The 22,810-nt window shown below is 44.1% G+C and overlaps 1 protein-coding gene across 2 annotated transcripts in view; it reads left to right on the top strand.

Annotated features, from left to right (window-relative positions):
• The first annotated feature begins 6,607 nt into the window (after nt 1-6,607).
• The window catches only part of CDH1 (cadherin 1), a 119,742-nt gene continuing 103,539 nt past the window's right edge, over nt 6,608-22,810 (top strand). For both annotated transcript variants that reach the window (XM_033940147.1, XM_033940146.1), the window contains exons 1-2: nt 6,608-6,758; nt 7,177-7,288. In XM_033940147.1, the coding sequence (XP_033796038.1) occupies nt 6,717-6,758; nt 7,177-7,288 (154 nt within the window). In that variant the 5' untranslated portion in view covers nt 6,608-6,716. The remainder of the gene's footprint in view (nt 6,759-7,176; nt 7,289-22,810) is intronic.

Below are 22,810 nucleotides of genomic sequence, written 5' to 3'. Positions count from 1 at the left end.
AGGTGGTGGCGGCAGCAGCTGTTGAGCAAAGGGAAAGGGATTTGATATACCACCTTCCTGTGGTTACAATCAAAGTGGTTTACATATTATACTGTGTAGCTCGGACAGCAGACAGTAACTTTCCCAGCGGATGAAGAGCTGTGGTGGGAATCCAAGCCACTTCCCCTGGCTCTTCAAGCCTTTTCAGACCCTGCATCTGCCGCTGCTTTAGGAGGCCCTGGAGCGTACATCAGGCCTCACCAGGGTGTGGGACAGGGCTGTTCATTGAATGGGTAAATCTGATTTTGGAGATAAATTAATTGATTCGAATTGGCAAATCGGGCAGCACTAAGTAAGACGACTCGATGGTAGTTCAACCTCTTTCAAAAGCAGAACCTATTCTTCCTCTATCCTATCGAAGTAGAATACTCTTTCTTTTCAGATTCTGTCTAGTCGTCTTCCTTTTTTCTTATTTATCCCCTCCCCCCTTTTTTGGTAAAGCTGTGTTAGCATTTTTTATCACTGACCGTGGTGGTAAAAGCTCTGAAGCCCATAGAATTCCTATGAGTTCCGGAGCTAATACCGCCACGGCCAGTGATTAAAAAAAAAAAAAAAAAAGCCTGAGGTGGCTTCTTAAAAGGGGAGGGGGGGGTGTTATGGGTTTTTTTCCCTTTTCCTCCCCATTCCCATGCACTAGTTTTTATTGTATAATTTTCCTATTGTTTTTTCCTTATGTTTCGGTAACATTTGTTTTGTTATTATTTTGTTTATTAATTTTCTTCCTCCATTGTAAACCGCTCAGATTTTAACATTTGTTCTAGATGGGTGGTATGTCAAAATAAATTGAACTTGAACTACTCTGCACATGCCAAATGCAAATTAAAACCAAAATAACAGAAAGCCATGACACAAAAGAAGAAACTCTCTTTGGAACGTCCAAGGAAAGCACCACCGACACTTCAACTGCAAGTGTGGACCAGCGTAAAATACGGTGACATTTAAGCGCTCACGTTTGCTCTTGCAGTTTCTGGGATTGTTGGATGAAATAAGCATTCTCTTTCAGGTCACTCTCCAGACAGAAGTGGTTTCTCATCTTACATTGGAGAACTATTAGATGAGAGAATTGGTTTCATGTATGAATATAAGAGTTGTCATCCTCGGACCAAATGAAGGTCCATCAAGCTCAATATCCAACAGTGGCCAACCCAGGTCCCAAGTGGAAAAAAAAAGATTTTGTGCTGCTTATCCTAGGAATAAATACACAGAAGCAAAATGAATCAGTTCTGTAAGCTGTGGGTATTCCCTTTTCTTCGTCTGCTAACATAATATTTCCCAGGCCCTCTCTTTGCATGGTTCAATCATACATAACATAGGAACCAATGGTCCATCAAGCCCAGTAACCAGTTCGCACAGTGGCCAATCCAGGTCCCTAGTACCTGGCTAAAACTCAAGGAGTAGCAACATTCCATGCTACCGACCCAGAGCAAGCGGTGGCTTCCCCCATGTCTCTCTCCATAACAGATTATGGACTTTTCATCCAGGAAATTCTCCAAACCCTTCTTAAAACCAGCTATGCTATCCGCTCTTACCACAATCTCTGGCAATGAGTTCCAGAGCTTATCTGAGTGAGAAAAAAATTTCCTCCTATTGATTTTAAGAGTATATTTCCCTGTAACTTCATCGACTGTCCCTTAGTCTTTTTAATTTTTGATTGAGTGAAAAATCGATCCACTTGTACCCGTTCTACTCCACTCAGGATTTTGTAGACTTCAATCCTATCTCCCCTCAGCCGTCTCTTTTCCAAGCTGAAGAGTCTTTCCTCATACAAGGGGAGTTCCATCCCCTTTATCATCTTGGTCGCTCTTCTTTGAACCTTTTCTAGTGCCACTATATCTTTCTTGAGATAAGGAGACCAGAATTGAACGCAATACACCAAATGAGGTCACACCATGGAGCGATACAGGGACATTATAACATTCTTAGTCTTGTTAACCAACCTTTTTTTAATAATTCCCAGCATCCTGTTTGTTTTTATGGCTGCTGCCGCACATTGGGCGGAAGGTTTCATCCTATTGTCTGCAATGATACCCAGATCCTTTTCTTGGGAGCTAATCCCTAAGGTGGACCCTATAGTATCTGGTAACTGTGATTCAGGTTATGCAATTTTATAAATGCAATTTTTTTTTAAACATATTGTAAAAATAATTTTGTTGACAGGGGGTGGGACTAGGTAGAGGGCAGGGCAGGTGGCCCCAAGGAATTGGTCTGCACAGGGCCCTGCAAGTGCTAAGACTGGCCCTGTGCACATGCCCTCATTCCTGATATCCAACACACACACAGTAGAAACATAGAAACATAGAAGATGACGGCAGAAAAGGGCCATAGCCCATCAAGTCTGCCCACTCTCATAATCCACCCCCTTGATTTAACTGACCCACCCCCTTTTACATCCTTAGAGATCCTACGTGAAAATCCCATTTACTTTTAAACTCTGACACACTTTTGGCCTCAATCACCTGCAGTGGGAGTTCGTTCCAACGATCGACCACCCATTCTGTGAAGAAATACTTTCTGGAATCACTATGAAATTTCCCTCCCCTTATTTTCAGTGGATGCCCTCTGGTGGACGAGGGTCCTATATGACAGAAGATATCCTCTTCCACCTCGATCTTGCCTGTGATATATTTAAACGTCTCAATCATGTCTCCTCTCTCTCTTCGTTCCTCGAGTGAGTACAGCTGCAGTTTATTCAGCCTTACTTCATACGGGAGATCCTTGAGCCCCGAGACCATCCTGGTGGCCATTCGCTGAACCGACTCAATTCTTAGCACATCTTTCCGGTAATGTGGTCTCCAGAATTGAACACAATATTCTAGATGAGGTCTCACCATGGATCTGTACAACGGCATTATGACTTCTGGCATCCTGCTGACAAAACCTCTACGGATACAACCCATCATTTGCCTTGCCTTGGAGGAAGCCTTTTCCACTTGATTGGCAGTTTTCATGTCATCACTAATGATAACTCCTAAATCACGTTCTGCCATGGTCCTAGCTAAGGTCTCGCCATTCAGTGTGTAAGTTCTGCACAGGTTTCTTCTACGCAGGTGCATTACTTTACATTTTTTAGCATTGAAGCTGAGCTGCCAAGTTGATGACCATTGTTCCAATAGTAGTAGGTCCTGCGTCATACTATCTGGCAAAGTGTTTTGACCTACTATGTTGCATAGTTTGGTGTCGTCGGCGAACAATGATATTTTTCCTCTAAGCCCTTGGGTCATATTGCTTATGAATAGGATCGGGCCTAAGACCGAGCCCTGTGGCACTCCACTGGCCACATCTGATGTTTTGGAGGGGGTACCGTTTACCACCACCCTCTGAAGTCTACCGCTGAGCCAATCCTTAACCCATGCAGTTAGTGTCCCCCCTAATCCTAGTGATTTCAGCTTATTCAATAACCTGCGGTACGGGACACTATCAAAAGCTTTGCTGAAGTCCAAATACACCACGTCTAGAGCCTCCCCGGCATCCAGTTGTCTTGTTACCCAGTTGAAGAAGCTAATTAGATTTGATTGGCAGGACCTGCTCTTGGTAAATCCGTGTTGATGGGGATTGCGCAGATTTTCTTCGTCCAGGATTGTATCAAGTTTTTGTTTGATCAGTGTTTCCATGAGTTTGCTGACTATGGATGTGAGACTCTCTGGTCTGTAATTTGCCGTCTCTGTCCTGCAGCCCTTTTTGTGGAGGGGAATAACGTTAGCTGTTTTCCAGTCCAATGGGACTCTTCCCGTGCCCAGGGAAAGATTGAAGAGCGTGGATAATGGTTCTGCCAGGACCTCACTCAACTCTCTGAGCACCCTGGGGTGTAGGTTGTCTGGTCCCATGGCTTTGTTTATTTTGAGTCTTGATAGTTCGCAGTAGACATTACTGGGCGTAAACTCGAAATCTTGAAACGGGTCTTTCTGGCTTTCCCTTGTCCAGATACCCCTCAATTTCCACAGAATTCCCCCCCTCCCACGTTCTTTAATTGAAGGGAACACTTTCACTGGCCCCACTACCTTGGGAGACTCATCATAATTCTTCCCCCTGGGCCCATTCAGTCCTAGCTACACTACCGCTGTTCTAACCTCTGGGTATATCTCTTCATAAAGGCAGTTAATCAATCAATCAAACCCACTGAAGTGGAAGGCTTGTGTTGTGCACAGAGAAAACAAAGAAGGTCAGGCAGAGACTCTGCAACTTGGGGTATGAAAAAACAATATACATTCCCTCATTTTGATTTTTAACTGGCTCCACTTTCAAGCAGACTTTCACATCCTGATATTTTTTTAAGTGAGTAAACGGGCTTTTCTACCACGGTCTTGCACCATGGTTCAAAGGAGATTGTTTTCATGGCCTGCTGCTGTGACTCGAATGTTGTGGCTGTCGGCCAGACCAAGGTGTAACAAGGACGTCTCCACCTGAGGTTTCTAAGAACAGCAAAGCCTGGCTGACTACAGGGTGGGTCAGGCAGGAAGTTGCTAAACTTATACTCTTCCAGGTGTTCAGTGCACAAAAGGCAGGTCAGTTTTGCTGATTTACTTCCTGTTATTCAGGGAGAAAGGGGAAATTATATAGTGAGAAATTAGCCCTTCAAGGGCTGTCACAGGGAAATCCCATGCTTCAGTTACCAGATCAAGTCTTGCACTGGATAAGAGGGGGGGGGGGGGGGGGAGGGGGGAGCCAAGCTGATCGTTAGGGGCAGGATTAAGTGGCAGGAATTAAAGCCCATGATACAGGGATCCAGAATGAGCCCTGGTGCTCGGGGATGGGAGGGAGGATCTGTTACATAGAGGAGAAATCCCAGCAGTTGAAAAGAAAAGCCTAACGGGGAACGAGAAGGTCATCACAGATAATCAAATATCTCAGATGTAAGAAATACTCAGCTAATCTCATAATACTCCAAGCGGTGGGGCTCTGGGTAACACGAGGAATATTTCTTCAGAGAAATTTTGATGGGCCAAATGCTGACAGAGTTCGAGAAGCGTATTCCTGCCAGGTGAGAGGAATAACTGTCACCATCACTATCAAGCCACTATTTGTCCTCCAAAGTGGGGTCAGTCCCAGCAGTTGCAACGCTGAAAAAAGATTCAGCCCGCTAGTGGCTGCACACTGACTTGAAGGTGACGGGGTCCTGCCAGGTGGCAGGAGATTCTGTGCAAGGGAGCACCCACAATTCAAATCTGAATAAAGCCAAGTTCTCTACAAGGATCAATGTGGTTTACAGGAAGTTAGATCAAGTTCTTGGTTACATATTGAAGCCCAATCTTGTGATTGGTAGGGGGAAGATATAAAGGTAGGATTGTCCTAATGTTACTCCCTGCGCCAACTCTGGAATATAAGGAACTACTTTTCTGAGTCCAACTTCACCCAGCTGCTCTATGCCTTAGTCCTCTCCCGCATGGACTACTGCAATGATGCGCTATTCACAGCAAAGAACATACGACGTCTCCAGTGTGTACAAAATGCAGCAATCAGACTTCTAAAAATACTCCATTTCTGTGACCCTTTCTCCCAGGCTCTGTCGTTGGTTCATTGGCTGCCCGTAGCCAAACGTGTCTTCAAGAGCCTGATGCTAGCATTCAAATCCTTGCATGACATGGCGCCGGGCTACATGATGACCAAGCTGCCTCAAAACACCCACTGGCTATGCCACTAATGTAGGAAGCAGGGAGGAGATGGTAAATTAGCTCATGGGGAACAGTGTGTGGTCAAGGAAATCACTGAAAAGAGGACATCAGAGTGCTCTGGCTTTGAAGATGTGGAAAACGTTGATACCAATTTACCCGAGACAAGTTAGGAAATTATGAACAATCCAAAGAGTACATTCTAGTTCCCATGTGTAAATGCCAGAAGTTTAAATTCACATAAGAAGATAAGAATAGCCATATTGGGTCAGACTAATGGTTCATCTAGCCCAGCAGTGGCCAACACAGGTCCCAGAGCTCAGATTGTGATGTCATAAAGCCTCATTCCACCAATGCCTAAGAGCCAACCTCAGCAGTGATGTCACAGTGGCTTCATTGTCCTATACTTGATTCAAATAAGAATACTAGGACAGACCAAAGGTCCATCTAGCCCAGTATCCCATCTCCATGGTGGCCAATTCAGGTCACAGGTACCTGACAGGAACCCAAATAGTAGCAACACTAGAAGATATTAGCATAATAGGCATTTCAGAGATGTGGTGGATAAAAGACACTGAGTGAGAGGGCATAGAATAAGGTGAAGAGGTGATAGGCTCAGGAGATGTGTGTCTGAATTCAGGAAAGCGTGGAGATATGTTAGGGAGAGGAGGAGATAGTGGCTGCCATGTTTCTATGAGCTCACAATTCAGGTAGAGTTAGAAGGTGAAAAGTCTGCAGGAGTTGTGGAGAATGAGAGGATTCCCTCCTTTGGGTTGCATGCTAGAAGACTTTCTCCTGATGGAAACTCTAGTTCTCCGTTAAGGGAAGGGGGACTTGCTCGGCCCATTTGCTTCCCTCCCCTTCACGTTTCCCGCCCGTCCTCCGCCCCCGCACCTGGAGCGGGCGGGGCGACGGGCCAGCCAATGGCGACGCGTCACCTGGGCGGGCGCCCACCTGCGGGGTGGAAAGGTCGGCGAGGGGGCGGGGCCGGGCCAGGCAGCTCGAGCGCGTCTCCCGGGAGCAGCATCTGCCATCGCTGGCACTGAAGAGCCGCCTCGCGCGCCCTCTGCCATGAGCGTCGGCGCCTTCTGTCTGCTCGGCCTCCTCCTGCAGGTAACGCGCCCAGCTTTTTCTAGAGAAGGGCATTCCTGGAATGGGGCAGGGACTGGAAAATGTGTCCCCGTGTCATTCTTTGCCATGTAGTGCTACAGCTAGTGCAGCTCTAGACTTCTCTGGGTTGCTTGACTGCTCCCTGGGATCCTAGATTAACCCTGATCCTGCGCCAATATTCCTGAATGTACGCTTGCCATGTAGTGCTACAGCTAGTGCGGCTGTAGGCTCCTCTGGGTTGCTTGACTGCTCCCTGGGATCCTAGATTGACTCGTTTCTCGGTGACTGATCTGCACCAACGCCGCCTCTCTCCAATATTCCTGAATGTACACAGCTTTTGTCTGCATTTCTCATATAGTGCTACAGCTAGTGCAATTCTCCTCCCCAAACTGATCTCTTTCTGCCTTTTGTCTCCGAGCAGGTGGGGCGAAGCTTGGGGGCGAGAGAGCCATGTGAGCCCGGTTTCAGTTCGGACACTTACACCTTTCTCGTGAACCGGAGCCTGATCAGGGCCGGCACCGTCCTGGGGAGAGGTAAGACACAGCGGGTCACTGACTGCCTCGTACTGCAGGGCGACTCCCTCTCCCTCTGGGATGGAAAGCTTCTTTGGAGCGCGGCCAGCTTCCTGAACGCCGATGTGTCGGCTTTAGGCAAACTTGCCCTTTGCTTCTTTGGTTAAAAATAGCTGCAGTGCCCAGAGTCTAGGTGTGCAGGGTGGGGAAGTGGCCGAGTGGGATCCGAGTTCTTCCTTCACTGGGACCAGTGGGGAAACGAATTGAAAATGGATTTGTGGAAGGCATTTGAACCAGTCCCTCATGAAAGACTCCTTAGCAAATTAAAGAGACTGATAACTGAGTAGGATTAAATGGTCATGTGGAAAAGAGTCCAGCTCATAAACTAGCATTAGCTGAACAATCTCCTATCTTGTGAGACTAGGAAACGGGGCATCTAAAGAGTGTATGAAATTGAGGAGATTATTTCACCCTTAAAAATTTCAGGGTGATGCTGTGCTTTGTATTGTAGCAGTTCCGCTTCCTGGACTACCTACAAAAATGTCCAACGCTACCACATGGGAATTCTGTGGCTTACTGTTACTATAATGAATTATTTCTGTAGTTCTACGCAGTGCTGTAGAGTCACAAAGAAGACGGTCCCTTCTCCAAAGAGCTTACGATCTAAACAGACAAGGCAGGATGTCATGGATACAGTTAAGGGGAAGGGTTAATCAGCTGGCTGGGTTGGCGGGCAGAGGAGAGTAAGGTTATGGACTGAAGGCTGCATCAAAAAGGTGGGGTTTCAGTCTTACTGACATTCTATCTGCACTTCCACTGGCTATCAGTTGAATTCAGTACAAGATTGTATTGCTAGTTTTTAAAGATTTCAAGAAATTGCCACTGTTTAAACATTTCTTATATACCACACATCTACAAATCTGAGCACTTTACAACATAACATGCGTTCATTAACTAATGCATGATGTTTTATTTTGATTTGATAAATCGCTTATTCAAATTACTAAGCGAGTTACAGCAGAATAAAATAAATATACATTTAGACATACTATTTAAAATTAACAGTAATAGGTTGGACAGACAAGTTTACAAACTAATTGATACGCAAGGAATGGAGGGGTAAAGTTACAATTCAATGCTTAGAAATGAAGACAGAGCCATGGAAAAACCATTGGGGAGGGAATAGTATAAGCAATATTGGCCATGTTTGTTTTGCCATTATTTGCAATCTGCTTCATCAAACCTATCGGCTGTCCCTTTCGTTCAGTTCACTTAGGCGCTTTGGAATGCGCCAGGAGGAATCTTGAAATGTTAAAAGAGCTTTCAGAGCCTTTTTAATTTCAGCATGCATTTGATGATAAACTGGGTGGGGGGCATTAGGCTGATAATTTATTTTATTCTTTAAAATATAGTCATATGCTTTCATTTTATTCAATTTACTGCCCTTTCAGCAAGATGGTGTTCAAGCAGAGATAGGAGTGAGGAAAGGAGAAATATGGGAAATACAGTTGCTCGGAGAACAGATACACATGGAACAATTGTCTTATTTGTCCTGATAGGATGCTTTCATTACAGGCCAAGAATGAGTTACGTTTTTATGTTTTATGGAAAAAGCAAATTCAACCATGTGACTCCTCTCGCCATTGGCTCCCGGTTTATTTTAGAATTCAGTTTAAATGTTTATGTATTGTTTTTAAGATTGTACATGGTATCTTTGCTCCTCTTATTCCTCTGTTATAGATTTTCCTATGCGAGAGGCATCCATCGATTTAAACTTTCTTTTCCTTCTAGGAAAGGAATTCAAGGAGTTAAGAATTTTAGCAGCTCTCTGGTGTTTAAATTTCCCCAATTATGGAATGAACTTCCCCTAATTTTGAGGTGTCCCAGTTCCTTCCAACTCTTCTGTAAACTTCTAAAAACTTTTTTATTCACTAAACATTTTGAAAACTAACTCTCTTGTATTTCAGTTTATTTTATTTTTCTTAATTTATTGTTAACTGCATCAAGCTTCCTTTGGTTGAAGACCTAAAGCTGTTCTTAAATTGGATTTGTATTTAAGTTGGAACTTGTCAATTTTAAGATTCCTGCTGCTTCCCTCTGCTCCCAACTGTCCCTTCCAGTGTTCCTCTAAGGTGCAGCAGACGCAACCACACACTTTTCTTAATGTGGCCATGCGTCATTCCTGAATCTGCTGCAGGAGTCTAGGCCACTGGAAATGCTGCTCAGTGAAATCAAATGAAGCCGCATCCACGTTCTTAAGTATGAGTCGTACTTAAGTCGAGTGCCTGTAACTCAAGGACTGCCTGTATGTATTTTTTTTAATCTGCTGAGACTATATGGAATATATAGCTTCCTTTTAAATAAATCAATACAGTGATGCATATAGGGAAACTAATTCTAACTCCATGTACAAAATGCTGGAACCCGAGTTACGCATCACCCTCCCAAGAATAGGATCTGGAGTCGCAGTGAATAATATGTTGATATTTTAATTCCATGTGCTGTAGCTACTAAAAAAAACCCAGCTGGAATGATGGGGATTATCCGAAAAGAGATGGAGAACAAAACTAGGATGTCATTAGACTTCTGTATAGGCCCCTGGTGTGACCCCATCTTGAGTAATATGTGCAGTTCTGGTCTCCCCATCTCAAGAATGATATAGTGTAACTTGAACAGGGTTCAAAGAAAGATGATGCGATGATAAAGGGGATAGAACTGCCTCCCCTATGAAGAGAGGCCAAACAGTTGGGGATAGAATGGAAAAATAGGAAATGATTGTTTAATCTTTCAAACAAGTACACTCCCTGAACTAATGACCAGTGGGTTGAAATCAAATCAGAGAGAGTATTTTTTTCCCCCAACACTGAGGTGTAGTGTGATGGTAGATGTGTGCTATGGGGTGTCCTGTACAACCAACTCTTTCCTTTCTGAATTTGACATTAATATGGCCCAGAGGAAAGGGAAGCCTGTGATTTATCCCTCTCCCATGGGCCCTGCTGCAGGGCTAGAGCCAACCATTTCCTTTATTTGTGGAGCTGGGACACGTACATCCATCCGGAAGAGGATGAACATCTCGGGCCTTGAAAACCATGTTGATCCCTGAGAATTGGAGGAACCTGCTGGACAGCACCACTGGGAAAATTGTGATCAGCTGTCGGATGGCGCCTCTGCTCCTGTGTGGGCAATGATTGGTGCAGATGTGAGGGATGGGTTGGCTCTGGCTTTTGAAGCACCAACGGCAGTCCAGCAGGAACAGAGACAGTTCTAGAGCTTGACCTTCTGAAACTGATTGTTTGATGGTGGAATGTAATTTAATGGCCTGGTTAAGGCTGTCTTGGCCGATTAAAGGAAATGTTGTAAGATTTACAGAGTCTCTTGGGCTGTACTTGAGAGAGGAAGCTGTGGAGGAAGATGTCAATTGCAACTTACACGGCTTCAAATGTTGGTAGTTGGGGCCTAGTGCCTGGAGGTGCCATCTTGAACCGAAGAGTGCCCAGGGATCTCACCTACCCCCACTAGACACCAGGAATCCCCTGTTACTGGTTGTCAGTTGGTCTTGAAGCTACTGCCTCAGTGAACACCCCCATCACCCATCCATTCTCCCCTTCCCCTTTCCAGATACTATGCGATTTCTGTAGCACACAGTGTGGAAACTCACCTGCCAATTCCTGTGGTGACTGCTCACCATGCTTTAGTAAATGTGCCCCTCTGCCTTTTTCCGGGCACAGAGAAGAGTTCTGAAATCATAAACTAAGAATATTTCCTGATGCTCCAAAATCTACTGAGAAGAGAGCAGCTGCTCCTTTTTCAGCCTAAGGTCTTACAGACTGGGATCAAAGGTTTTCTTCTTTTCTCATTCTGAATGTGACGATGACCCAGCCAGTCTTATTTCCATAGTAAGACGAGTTTAGATCTGCTCTGACAAGCTCGGAGGCCTCGCCTTACTTCTCTTGTATGACGTGTCTCTTTAAAAAAAACAAAACCAAAAACACTTTTTCTTGGTTTTTAAACTCTGCTGCTCCCAATGCGTACTTTGGACTTTATTTACAGAATGATATAATGTAATTGAGAGTTTACCCCTTTGTCTTGCTATGAGATTTTTTTTTTCTTTTTATCACTTCTTGGTTTATTTTATGCACGTTGTTACTTGAAAAAGTAAAAAAAATCATTTTTTATGCAACTCAACTGTGGAATCTGTTGTCAGAGGATATGGTCTAGGTGATTGACATAGTGGAGTTTGAGAGAGGTCTGGACAAGTTAGTGGAGGAAAAGTCAATTTAAAAATTATCAGCTAGTCTTGGGAGAGCCACTGCTTATGGTATCTCTGGAAATGATGTACTTTTGGGATCTGTTGTATGCTTGTGACCTGCACTGGCCACTGTTGGAGAGAAAACACTGGTCTCGATGATGGGTCGGATTAAGAAAGACTCTTATGTACTGGTACACAATGTGCTCCCACCTGCTCAGAGAGCATTGTTTGCTTAGAGAAAGCTAAAGCTCAAACAAAACCTATTGATAGGACAAAAGCAAAGTGTTCTAGTGAAGTCAATTTATTAACAGGTCCTGAGTGCTGACAAATCGGTCATCCGAAAAGACTTGGACTGAGGTTATACACGGTACTGATAGCTGGGAGCTGCTGAAGTGTTCTATGCTCTGATTCCTATGCAATGGTTACAGTTTGGATCATATTTTTCCCTTCTTCTGGTGACATAATCTAATAATAATAATAATAATTTTATTCTTATATACCGCCAAAGCCATAGTAGTTCAAGGCGGTTTACAATAAGAGCAGCTGGACAATCGGCAAAGATAGGTACAAAGAAAGGTTTTAAAGTACATGAAGCGGATACAGGGATAAGAGGGCTGGAACAGGCTGCAAACAATCAGCGAGAATAGGCGCACTGGACAGTCATCAATACATGTAGGCCGAGAACAGAGCGGGAATGAGAGATCGTGGTAAAAATCAGATGGAGTAAAGCGATAGGGCAATGGGAGCGTTTAGGTTACAAATCGGTTGAACAAGTTTGTTTTTACTAGTTTTCTAAATCTTAGATAGGATGAAGAATGTGTTATTAAGTTGCTCTGCCAGTTGTTCATTTGGCCTGCTTGGAAAGCGAGTGTTCTGTATCGTCAGGCCTTTATTGATGGATGGGTGAACATGTGGACTCTGCGTGTAGGCCTGCTGGGGCAGTCCAAGTTGAAATGTGCGACAGGCAAATTTGAACAGGACTCTCGCCTCCAGGGGCAGCCAATGAAGTTTTTGGTAATAGGGGGTCATGTGGTCCCATTTTTTTGTGCCAAAAATCGGTCGGACTGCTGAGTTTTGGATGATTCGGAGTCTTTGAATAGTTTTCTTGAAAGACCCCAGATAAATGATGTTGCAGTAGTCGAGTATGCTTAGTATGGAGGCTTGCACCAATAAACGGAATGAAGTTGCATCGAAGTACTTTCTGATGGTTCTTAGTTTCCATAGAGTCGAGAAGCCTTTTCTAATCAATAGCTCAGTGTGTGACGGTCCAGGGTAGCTCCCAGAATTTTTATGGAGTTGGCAATAGGGTAGACTTGACCATTCAAGGAAATTGAAGAGTCTTTGAGCTTGTCGTTCGGGCTAGCTAGGAAGAATTTGTTTTTTTCTGAGTTGAGTTTCAGTTTGAATTGGGCCATCCAAAAGAAAAAAGTGGGCATGAAGTTTGTTCACAAACCAACTAAATGGTCCAAGGCAGTGAACGATCTTGACAAGAAGTGAATAAAAGACACGTGTAAAATATGGTATGAAAGGGTCAAAATAGTGGCTCGTCAAACAGGATGGAGGAAAGATTCCGTAACTGCACACACAACAAAATCGAAACAAATTCGCCAGCCTATCCATGAAGGATTTCCAGAGATTACTTTTGAGTCTGTCCCCTTTCACCTTCAACCTTTGCCCCTCATTCCAGAGCTTTCTTTCAGCTGAAGACTCACCACCTGTGCATTTATGTCATGAAGGCATTCCCTCTCCCCACTGGCTTAGTAAAAGGGGGGGGGGGCAGTACGCTCCAGGCGCTGTCTTTTGTGCGTGTGCTGCTTCCCTTTTCCCATACATCTGTAACGTTCCTGGCACAAGCAGCAACCCCCAACTAGCTGTCACGTTGGCTCTTCCTCTGATGTCACTTCCTGGACCCCTTCCTAGGAAGTGATGTCGAAGGAAGAGCCAGTGCTGGCACAACGGCAGGTTGGGGGTTTCTGCTTACGCCAGGACTGTTACAGAGGTATGGGGGAAGGGAAGTGGTACGCATGCAGCAGGAGGGGGTGGGGAAGGAGTGTGAGGAGGTGGGGCAGGGAGGGGCGCCTCTCACTCTCGTTGTGCTACTGCCTTTCCCACCTTTCTTCCAAAGTATACGTATTAAGGCCTTTAAATTTCTCTTCCTTGCCCAGAAATAGCCAAGAAGAAAAAATTAAAAATTTAAATTGAATCAGGTTGGGCAGACTGGATGGACCATTTGGGTCTTTATCTGCCATCATCTACTATGTTACTATGTTTATGACAAAGGCCACTGACCCTTTCAGAAGCCGCCCTCTGGAAGTTGTGGTCTCTAGAATTGTACACAGTATTTTAATGGAGGTCTCTCGTATGCGACATAAATGCACAAGAGGCATGTTGTTTTCCATTGAGAGGAAGCTTTGACATGAGAGGGCATAGGATGAAGGTGACTCGGGAGTTAGCTCAGGAAATACTTTTCCAGGGGAAGGGTGACTAATTCATGGAGGAGGTGGAGACAAAAACTGTATCTGAATACGAGAAAGCTTTGGACAAGTCCATGAAATCTCTAAAGGACATACGTCTAGCAGGGCTACAGAAATGATAGGTAGCAGAAAAGGAGAGGAAGGGATGGGCAGCCTGCACAGGCCACGTGCTCTTGATTCGCAATCATTTTTCTCTGTACGTAATGTGAATGAGCAGAGAACAAGATAAGCAACACGAAGAAGGATGGTCTAAACTAAACTAAGCTAAAACTTAACCTTATATACCGGGTCTTCAACCAAAGGAAGCTCGACACGGTTAACAATAAATTAAAATAAAAAAAATAAATAAAGTAAACTGAAATACAAGAGTTAGTTTTCAAAATGTTTAGCGAATAAAAAAGTTTTTAGAAGTTTACGGAAGAGTCTGTTATGAAGGTGACTTAAGTTTATCTGACAATATGGCTGCTTCCGGTTCAGCTTTAACTGAAAAGATACAACCAGTGATTTTTTCTGGAAAGCTCCAAATGCACTATTCAGTTAGTAATCAGGAATGACCAGCGGCTTTCTGGAGGTGCTGCTGAGCAATGATTTGCAAAGGGAGTTGGGTTGGCAAGATTGGCCAGATCTGGGAATGCACCAGAGAGGGGCCTAAGGCTCTGATTGCTCCAGGTATCTAAGGCCCCCTCCCATAGGAGGGGCCTTAAGCAACCTGGACCAATCAGAGCCCTAAGCCCCTCCCTGGTGCATCACAGGATGCATCAAGGAGGGGAAGGCCCCACCATTTTGAAGAGGTGGGCCTGCTGGCCAGAGGGGGGTAGGCAATCCTTCGACTGGACTTCGTAAACAAGGTAAGGGGAGGCGGGGGTGTTGTCGGAGGCATGGGGGATGGGTCATCAGGGCATGACGGCAGCAATGGGAGGGAGTGGATATCCCCCCTGCTGCTGGGGTGGGTGTTGGAGGTGGGAGGGAGTGAGCATCTCTCCTGCTGCCGGGGGGGGGGGGGGGAAGGGATGCTTGTGGCAGCAAAATGTTTTGGCAGGTCTGAGCTGTCAAGCCTTACTTTCTTGTCCGTTCCTGAGCCAATCAGCACTCGGGCACTGACCAGAAAGTAAAGTTACAACAGCTCAGATCTGCTGGAAAACTTTGCTCGCAAATGTAGGACCTCATGGCAGAGTCGGAGACTGCTAGGAAGCTCAGAAAAGCCGTTTTGATAATCTGCCGCTAAATGAACCAGTTTAGCGACCACGTTAAAGTTTTGAGATGTAGGGTGCACAGCAATATTGACTTAGGTTTTCGATCCCGCTGTCCCCAAAGAGCTCAGAACGGGTTACATACAGAATTTCAGTACAGGTTTACGACAGAAGTTTTATCCTAACCTGGGTGTAATATTAATATATGTGGAGGGGCATTATCAAAAGATATGTCTAAGTCCGATGCATCACTTCAATCAGGAGTAGACATGGTTTGTGGCTCTGACCGTTGAGTTGGTTTGGCACAGGATGCAAATCTCCATGTTGAGTGAAGTTTTCTGGTGCCCAATAGAGGCTTCTTCTGACTAAACTGGAAGATCCGAGGAGGAGAAGGACAATAAATCTCTCTACCATGGTACTTTCATATCCTGAACCTGTCCTTTCACTCTGGACTGTGGAACTCCTGGCGTGGCTCCATCTTTTGTCCTTAACATCGCAGCTGAAGCCCCAGATGTGGCCTTGTATTAACGGAACATTTGCCAAAGACTCTGCTGACAAAGCTCCGAAGGCCTGTTTCAGCTGCTCTCTTTGGCTCTCCCTCTCCTGGGTGGCTGTTTCTCCCCCTCACCCACCAGCTTTATATCTTGATCCCTTTTTCTTTCTCTCCATGCATTTTGGATCTTAGGGATCATTTGGAAGTCTTTTTTTGTTGTTGTTCAGATAAATGAAAGCCATAATCTTGAGTTTGAGTAAACCGATAAACTAGAATTAGTCATTGGAGAGTCAGCCTTGGTAAATAACCACATTTAGAAGCTGCTGCTCTTAAGGGAAGGAACGCCTCGGTGACTTAGTTTCTTTGCTCTGTTCCAGTTTTATTCTGTGTCTGGGGTTGGGAACATTTTACTAGCTAATGACAAAGAACGATGCCCTTTCTTGCTTTCTGTAGAGCTCTTGACAGTAAAGATAAGGAAAGGAGCCAAATTGCAAGCAATCCTTCGTCATAAGAACACAACAATTGCCATCCTGGGACAGACTGATGGTCTATTGAGCCCAGTCTCCTGTTTCCAACAGTGGCCAACCCAGGTCCCAAGTACAGGCAGAAACCCAAAGAGAAGCAACATTCCAGAGCTGAGACTGTGATGTCATAATACCTCATTCCACCAATGCCTAAGAGCCAACCTTAGCAGTGATGTCACAATGGCTTCATTGTCCTATATTCAACTCACATAAGAACATATGACTAGCTATACTGGGTCAGACCAATGATCTATCTGGCCCAGTATCCTGCTTCCAGCAGTGGCCAATCCAGGTCCCAAGTACCTGGCAGAATCCCAGAGAGTAGCAACAGTCTAGTGGCTTCCTCCAGGTCTGTCTCAATAGCAGACTGTGGACTGGACTTGTCCAAACCCTTTTTTAAACCCACCTATGCTAACCTCTATTGCCATGTCCTCTTGCAACAAGTTCCAGGGCTTAATTATTCTCAACAATGAGCCAAAAAAATTAAGACCTAACAACGGCCAGTGTTGGCCAAAGTACCTAAGTAAAAAAAATGTATGTATGTATGTATATATTATAACACTTAAGTAAAAGTACAGTGAAAAGAACACATTTGGAAAATGTACTCAAAGTAAAGCGTCTCACTTGGTATCTTCCAGTTTGGTTTCCCAGGATGGAAAATCGAGCTGGAAGCAAGTCTCAATGTTGCACTAGCTGAGGGCTTCTTGGTGGGGTGTGTGCTGCAACAAGCTGGAGCTAGTAACATAGTAGATGACGGCAGATAAAGACCCGAATGGTCCATCCAGTCTGCCCAACCTGATTCAATTTAAATTTTTTTCAATTTTTTCTTCTTAGCTATTTCTGGGCAAGAATCCAAAGCTCTACCCAGTACTGTGCTTGGGTTCCAACTGCTAAAATCTCCATTAAATCCTGTTCCAGCCCATCTACACCCTCCCAGCCATTGAAGCCCAAATGGTCATATACAGACACAGACCGTGCAAGTCTGCCCAGAACTGGCCTTAGTTCAATTTTTAATATTATTTTCTGATTCTAGATCTTCTGTGTTCATCCCACGCTTCTTTGAACTCATTCACAGTTTTACTTTCCACCACCTCTCTCGGGAGCGCATTCCAGGCATCCACCACCCTCTCTGTAAAGTAGAATTTCCAAATATTGCTCTTGAATCTGCCACCCCTCAACCTCAAATTATGTCCTCTGCTCCATTTTCCTTTCTCTGGAAAATATTTTGTTCTACGTTAATACCCTTCAAGTATTTGAACGTCTGAATCATATCTCCCCTGTCTCTCCTTTCCTCTAGGGTAAACATATTCAGGGCTTCCAGTCTCTCCTCATATGTCTTCTGGCACAAGCCTCCTATCATTTTCGTCACCCTCCTCTGGACCACTTCAAGTCTTCTTACGTCCTTCGCCAGATACAGTCTCCAAAACTGAACATAATACTCCAAGTGGGGCCTTACCAATGACCTGTACAGGGGCATCAACACCTTCTTCCTTATACTAGCTATGCCTCTCTTTATACAGCCCAGCATTCTTCTGGCAGCAGCCACTGCCTTGTCACACTGTTTTTTTCGCCTTTAGATCTTCGGACACTATCACCCCAAGGTCCCTCTCCCCGTCCGTGCATATCAGCTTCTCTCCTCCCAGCATATACAATTCCTTCCGATTATTAATCCACAATTGCATTACTCTGCATTTCTTTGCATTGAATTTTAGTTGCCAGGCATTAGACCATTCCTCTAACTTTTGCAGATCCTTTTTCATATTTTCCACTCCCTCTTCGGTGTCTACTCTGTTACAAATCTTGGTATCATCTGCAAAAAGGCACACTTTTCCTTCTAACCCTTCAGCAATACCACTCACAAACATATTGAACAGGATCAGCCCCAGCACCGAACCCTGAGGGACTCCACTACTCACCTTTCCTTCCTCCAAGCGACTTCCATTAACCACCATCCTCTGGCGTCTGTCCAACAGCCAGTTTCTAACCCAGTTCACCACTTTGGGTCCTAACTTCAGCCCTTCAAGTTTGTTCAACAGCCTCCTATGAGGAACCGTATCAAAGGCTTTGCTGAAATCTAAGTAAATTATATCTAGCATATGTCCTCGATCCAGCTCTCTGGTCACCCAATCAAAAAATTCAATCAGGTTTGTTTGGCACGATTTACCTTTTGTAAAGACATGTTGCCTCGGATCCTGTAACCCATTAGATTCAAGGAAGTACACTATCCTTTCTTTCAGCAACACTTCCATTATTTTTCCAACAACTGAAGTGAGGCTCACCGGCCTGTAGTTTCCTGCTTCATCCCTGTGACCACTTTTATGAATAGGGACCACATCTGCTCTCCTCCAATCCCCAGGAATCACTCCCGTCTCCAGAGATTTGTTGAACAAGTCTTTAATAGGACTCGCCAGAACCTCTCTGAGCTTCCTTAGTATCCTGGGATGGATCCCGTCTGGTCCCATCGCTTTGTCCACCTTCAGTTTTTCAAGTTGCTCATAAACACCCTCCTCCGTGAACGGCTCAGAATCTACTCCATTTTCTCATGTAACTTTGCTAGACAATCTTGGTCCTTCTCCAGGATTTTCTTCTGTGAACACAGAACAGAAGTATTTGTTTAGCACATTTGCTTTCTCCTCATCACTCTCCACATATTGGTTCCCAGCATCTTTTAGTCTAGCAATTCCATTTTTCATCTTCCTCTTTTCACTAATATATCAGAAAAAATTTTTATCTCCCTTTTTTACATTTTTAGCCATTTGTTCTTCCGCCTGTGCTTTCGCCAGACGTATCTCTCTCTTGGCTTCTTTCAGTTTCACCCTGTAGTCCTTTCTGCTCTCCTCTTCTTGGGGTTTTTTATATTTCACGAACGCCAATTCTTTCGCCTTTATTTTCTCAGCCACTAGGTTGGAGAACCATATCGGCTTCCTTTTTCTCTTGTTTTTATTGATTTTCTTCACATAAAAGTCCGTAGCCATTTTTATCGCTCCTTTCAGCTTAGACCACTGTCTTTCCACTTCTCTTATGTCCTCCCATCCTAACAGCTCTTTCTTCTGGTACTCTCTCATTGCATTAAAGTCTGTACATTTGAAATCTAGGACTTTAAGTATCGTGCGGCCGCTCTCCACTTTAGCCGTTATATCAAACCAAACCGTTTGATGATCGCTACTTCCCAGGTGAGCACCCACTTGAACATTAGAGATATTCTCTCCATTTGTGAGGACCAGATCTAATATTGCTTTTTCCCTTGTGGGTTCCGTCACCATTTGTCTGAGCAGAGCCTCTTGAAAGGCATCCACAATCTCCCTACTTCTTTCCGATTCTGCAGACGGAACATTCCAGTCCGCATCTGGCAGGTTGAAATCTCCCAACAGCAGAACCTCCTCTTTCCTTCCAAACTTTTGGATATCCACAATCAGATCCTTATCAATTTGCTGCGATTGAGTCGGAGGTCTGTAGACTACACCCACGTAGATAGAAGTTCCATCTTCTCTTTTCAGAGCAATCCATATCGCTTCTTCCTCTCCCCAGGTCCCTTGCATTTCGGTCGCTTGGATATTGATCTTTACATAGAGAGCTACTCCTCCACCTTTATGACCATCTCTGTCCTTCCTTAAAAGATTATATCCCGGTATGTTTGCATCCCATCCATGTGATTCACTGAACCATGTCTCTGTGATAGCAACAATATCTAGATCTGCCTCTAATATCAGGGCTTGCAGATCATGAACTTTGTTGCTTAGACTGCGAGCATTTGTGGTCATCGCTTTCCAGCTATTTTTCAGCGATAATCTCCTTTTTTGTATGGATTTTTGTGTCGTTTCACTTTCCGTTGCAATACTAAGAAATGAGTTGCTGATATTGCTTATGTTGCAGCCTTTACTACTATCACATCTTTTCTTTTGCCGGGGGTGGTCTCTATAATTGTCCTTCGTACATACACCACCCCCACCTTCTAGTTTAAATGCCTAGAAAAATATTGTCTAAATTTCTCTGCAAGGTTTCTTTTTCCTGCTGTAGTAATATGTAGCCCATCAGTGCAATATAGCTTCTTGTCCTTCCATGTATTTCCCCATCCTCCTATGTACCTGAAGTCTTCTTGATGACACCAGGCTCTGAGCCATCTATTAAAGTCCTCTGTGTTTTTCATTCTTTGCTCTCCTTTTCCATATGCAGGCAGTATTTCAGAAAAAGCTAAAGTCTTTACAAAAGGTTTCACGCCCTCACCAAGCTCCCGAAAAGCTTTCTGTGCTGCAAGTGTGGAGTTGTTGGCCAGGTCATTTGTTCCCAGATGGATAACAACATCAGTGTTAAAATCCTTAGTTTCTTCCTTAATTATAGTCAGTATTTGCCTGGAACTCCTGGTAGCTGAGGATCCTGGAAGACATTTCACTATTTTGGTCTCCTCGCCCTGTGTTCCAAGGTTAATGCCTCTGATGATGGAATCTCCCAACAGTAATAGTTTTCTGTTTTTGGCTTTTTTATTTGTACTTAGGGTGCGCTTGTTCTCTTGAGTTACCTTCATTGGTTCCAGTCCCACCTCCCTTCTGTTTTCCTGAGTATCGCAGTGCACTAGTGGAGCGAAGGAATTCTGTAGAGGTAATATTAGTGAAGGTGGATGTTTCTGTGTTACATGTCGCAGTCTTCCTGAGCCTACTGTGACCCATTTATTCCTGGGTTGTTTTATTCTTTGAGGTAGAGGTGGTAAGTTGGTATGATTTTGTGGAGTGATGGAAGCTGCTTTAATTGTATTCAATTCCTGTTTAAGTTTGCCGAGCTCCTCCTTAATACTGGCAAGTTGAAGACAGATGGGGCAAGCCTTAAGCCTCCAAATAGTATGTCTTGGAATTAAAGCACCACAGTGATTGCATAGCTGTTCATTTAGATGCAAAAGGAGCCCTTTTGGGGGGGGGGGATCTGCTTGTTTTTGTGTGGTTTATTTTCCTAACCATGTAATTGAAGCGTTTGATGGGAGAAAATATTTTCTGCCTGGTGATATTGGACACATTGCGGTATTTATCTCACAAGGAATGCCTTAGGAGGCTTGCTGTTTAACAGTGGAAGTGGAACACATGCAGTTACCACACCTGGGTCACCTTCGTTATGTTAACAATGGTGGCAGCTGCATTTGTTTTATATAAAGCAACTAATAAAATCACTTTCATGAAAAAAAGTATTCTAACCCTAATGAGCGCAGCTCTTGTTAATGGTTTTTTCCCAACAATTCATTCCACTTTGCTTTTAGTGAAACTACATTTTGAAAATGACTGTCACTCATGAGTCATTATTAAACCAGCAGTGGCAGAAAGTGGATTGCTCAGTCTGAGTAAAAGTTTCCTTCAAATCAGGCCAGGTTGCAATATTCCTCATGTCTTTTGACTGGTTCTGCAGGTATTGATCAAGGGAATCTCTATCTGAAACACTTGACTTCCATATAGTGAGAAGCAATGTGATCTAATTCACCACTTGCATCTTCATCTTCATTATTGTCATCTTGCGGGCTTTCTTGCTTATTTATTTGCCGCCATTTTGAAGGAATTCACTCAAGACAATTACAGAGAAGACTTTCACAAAGTTGGAATCATTGTCTGTTCTAACAATTTTTCATTTGATGTCAAACTCTGTTTGAATATCTTCGAGAACGATTAAAGAATGTCAAATATGTGGGAATCCTTCAGTCTTGGGGGCAGACAACCAGGCTCAATCCAGTAGACGGTCACCCCAATGTAAAAATTTCCCTCGGGAAGACCAGCAGTCTGTTGCGGTAGAGACATGTCTGCTCACCAAGAATTACACGCAGCCTCAGCTTCATCTCCACTTCAAAGTGACCCAGCTCATCACTATTCTGTTTGGCTGGAGACCAGTAACTAGTTCAATACTCGCAGGCAACTCCACTGTGCTTATAGGCTATATTCAGTGAACGGCGAAGTTTTAAGATGAAACGATTCATTGTTTGCATGATGAGTTGTGCAATAGCAAAAGCCTGTTCCAGGTCTTGCTCTTTGATTTTTACTGAAGAATCATCGTCTACATCTTGCTTTTGCTTTTTACTTTTAACTGCAAGCATCAGCGATAACTAGGTAAAAGTAGTGAAACCTGGTAAAAGTATTACTTCAGTAAAAGTAATAAACATCATCTTGTACTTTACAAGTAAACGGTGGCCATATTTCAGTAATTCTGCATGAAAGTGAAAAAGCAATTGCATAGAAAGTACTCACAGCTTAATCTTCAAATATCTCCACTGGATGATGTCTGTTGGGTCTTAACTCAACAATAAGCCAATTGGCAGCTTTTGGTGGTCTGACTTCACTTTTATATTCGTCTTTGCTCCTCTGATAGCGTAGTTTTAAGAAATGTTTGGACAAGTTCCTGGAGGAAAAGTCCATAGTCTGTTATTGAGAAAGACATGGGGGGAACATAAGAATAGCCTTACTGAGTCAGACCAATGGTCCATCCAGTAGCCTGTTCTCACGGTGGCCAATTCAGGTCCCTAGTATCTGGCCAAAACCCAAGGAGTAGCAATATTCCATGGGGGAAGCAGTGGCTTCCCCCATGTCTCTCTCAATAACAGACTATGGACTTTTCCTCCAGGAACTTGTCCAAACCCTTCTTAAAA

This window comes from Geotrypetes seraphini, chromosome 4 (assembly GCF_902459505.1).
Source record: "Geotrypetes seraphini chromosome 4, aGeoSer1.1, whole genome shotgun sequence".
Taxonomy (NCBI): Eukaryota; Metazoa; Chordata; class Amphibia; order Gymnophiona; family Dermophiidae; genus Geotrypetes; species Geotrypetes seraphini.
This window is presented reverse-complemented; position numbering and strand designations above follow the sequence as displayed.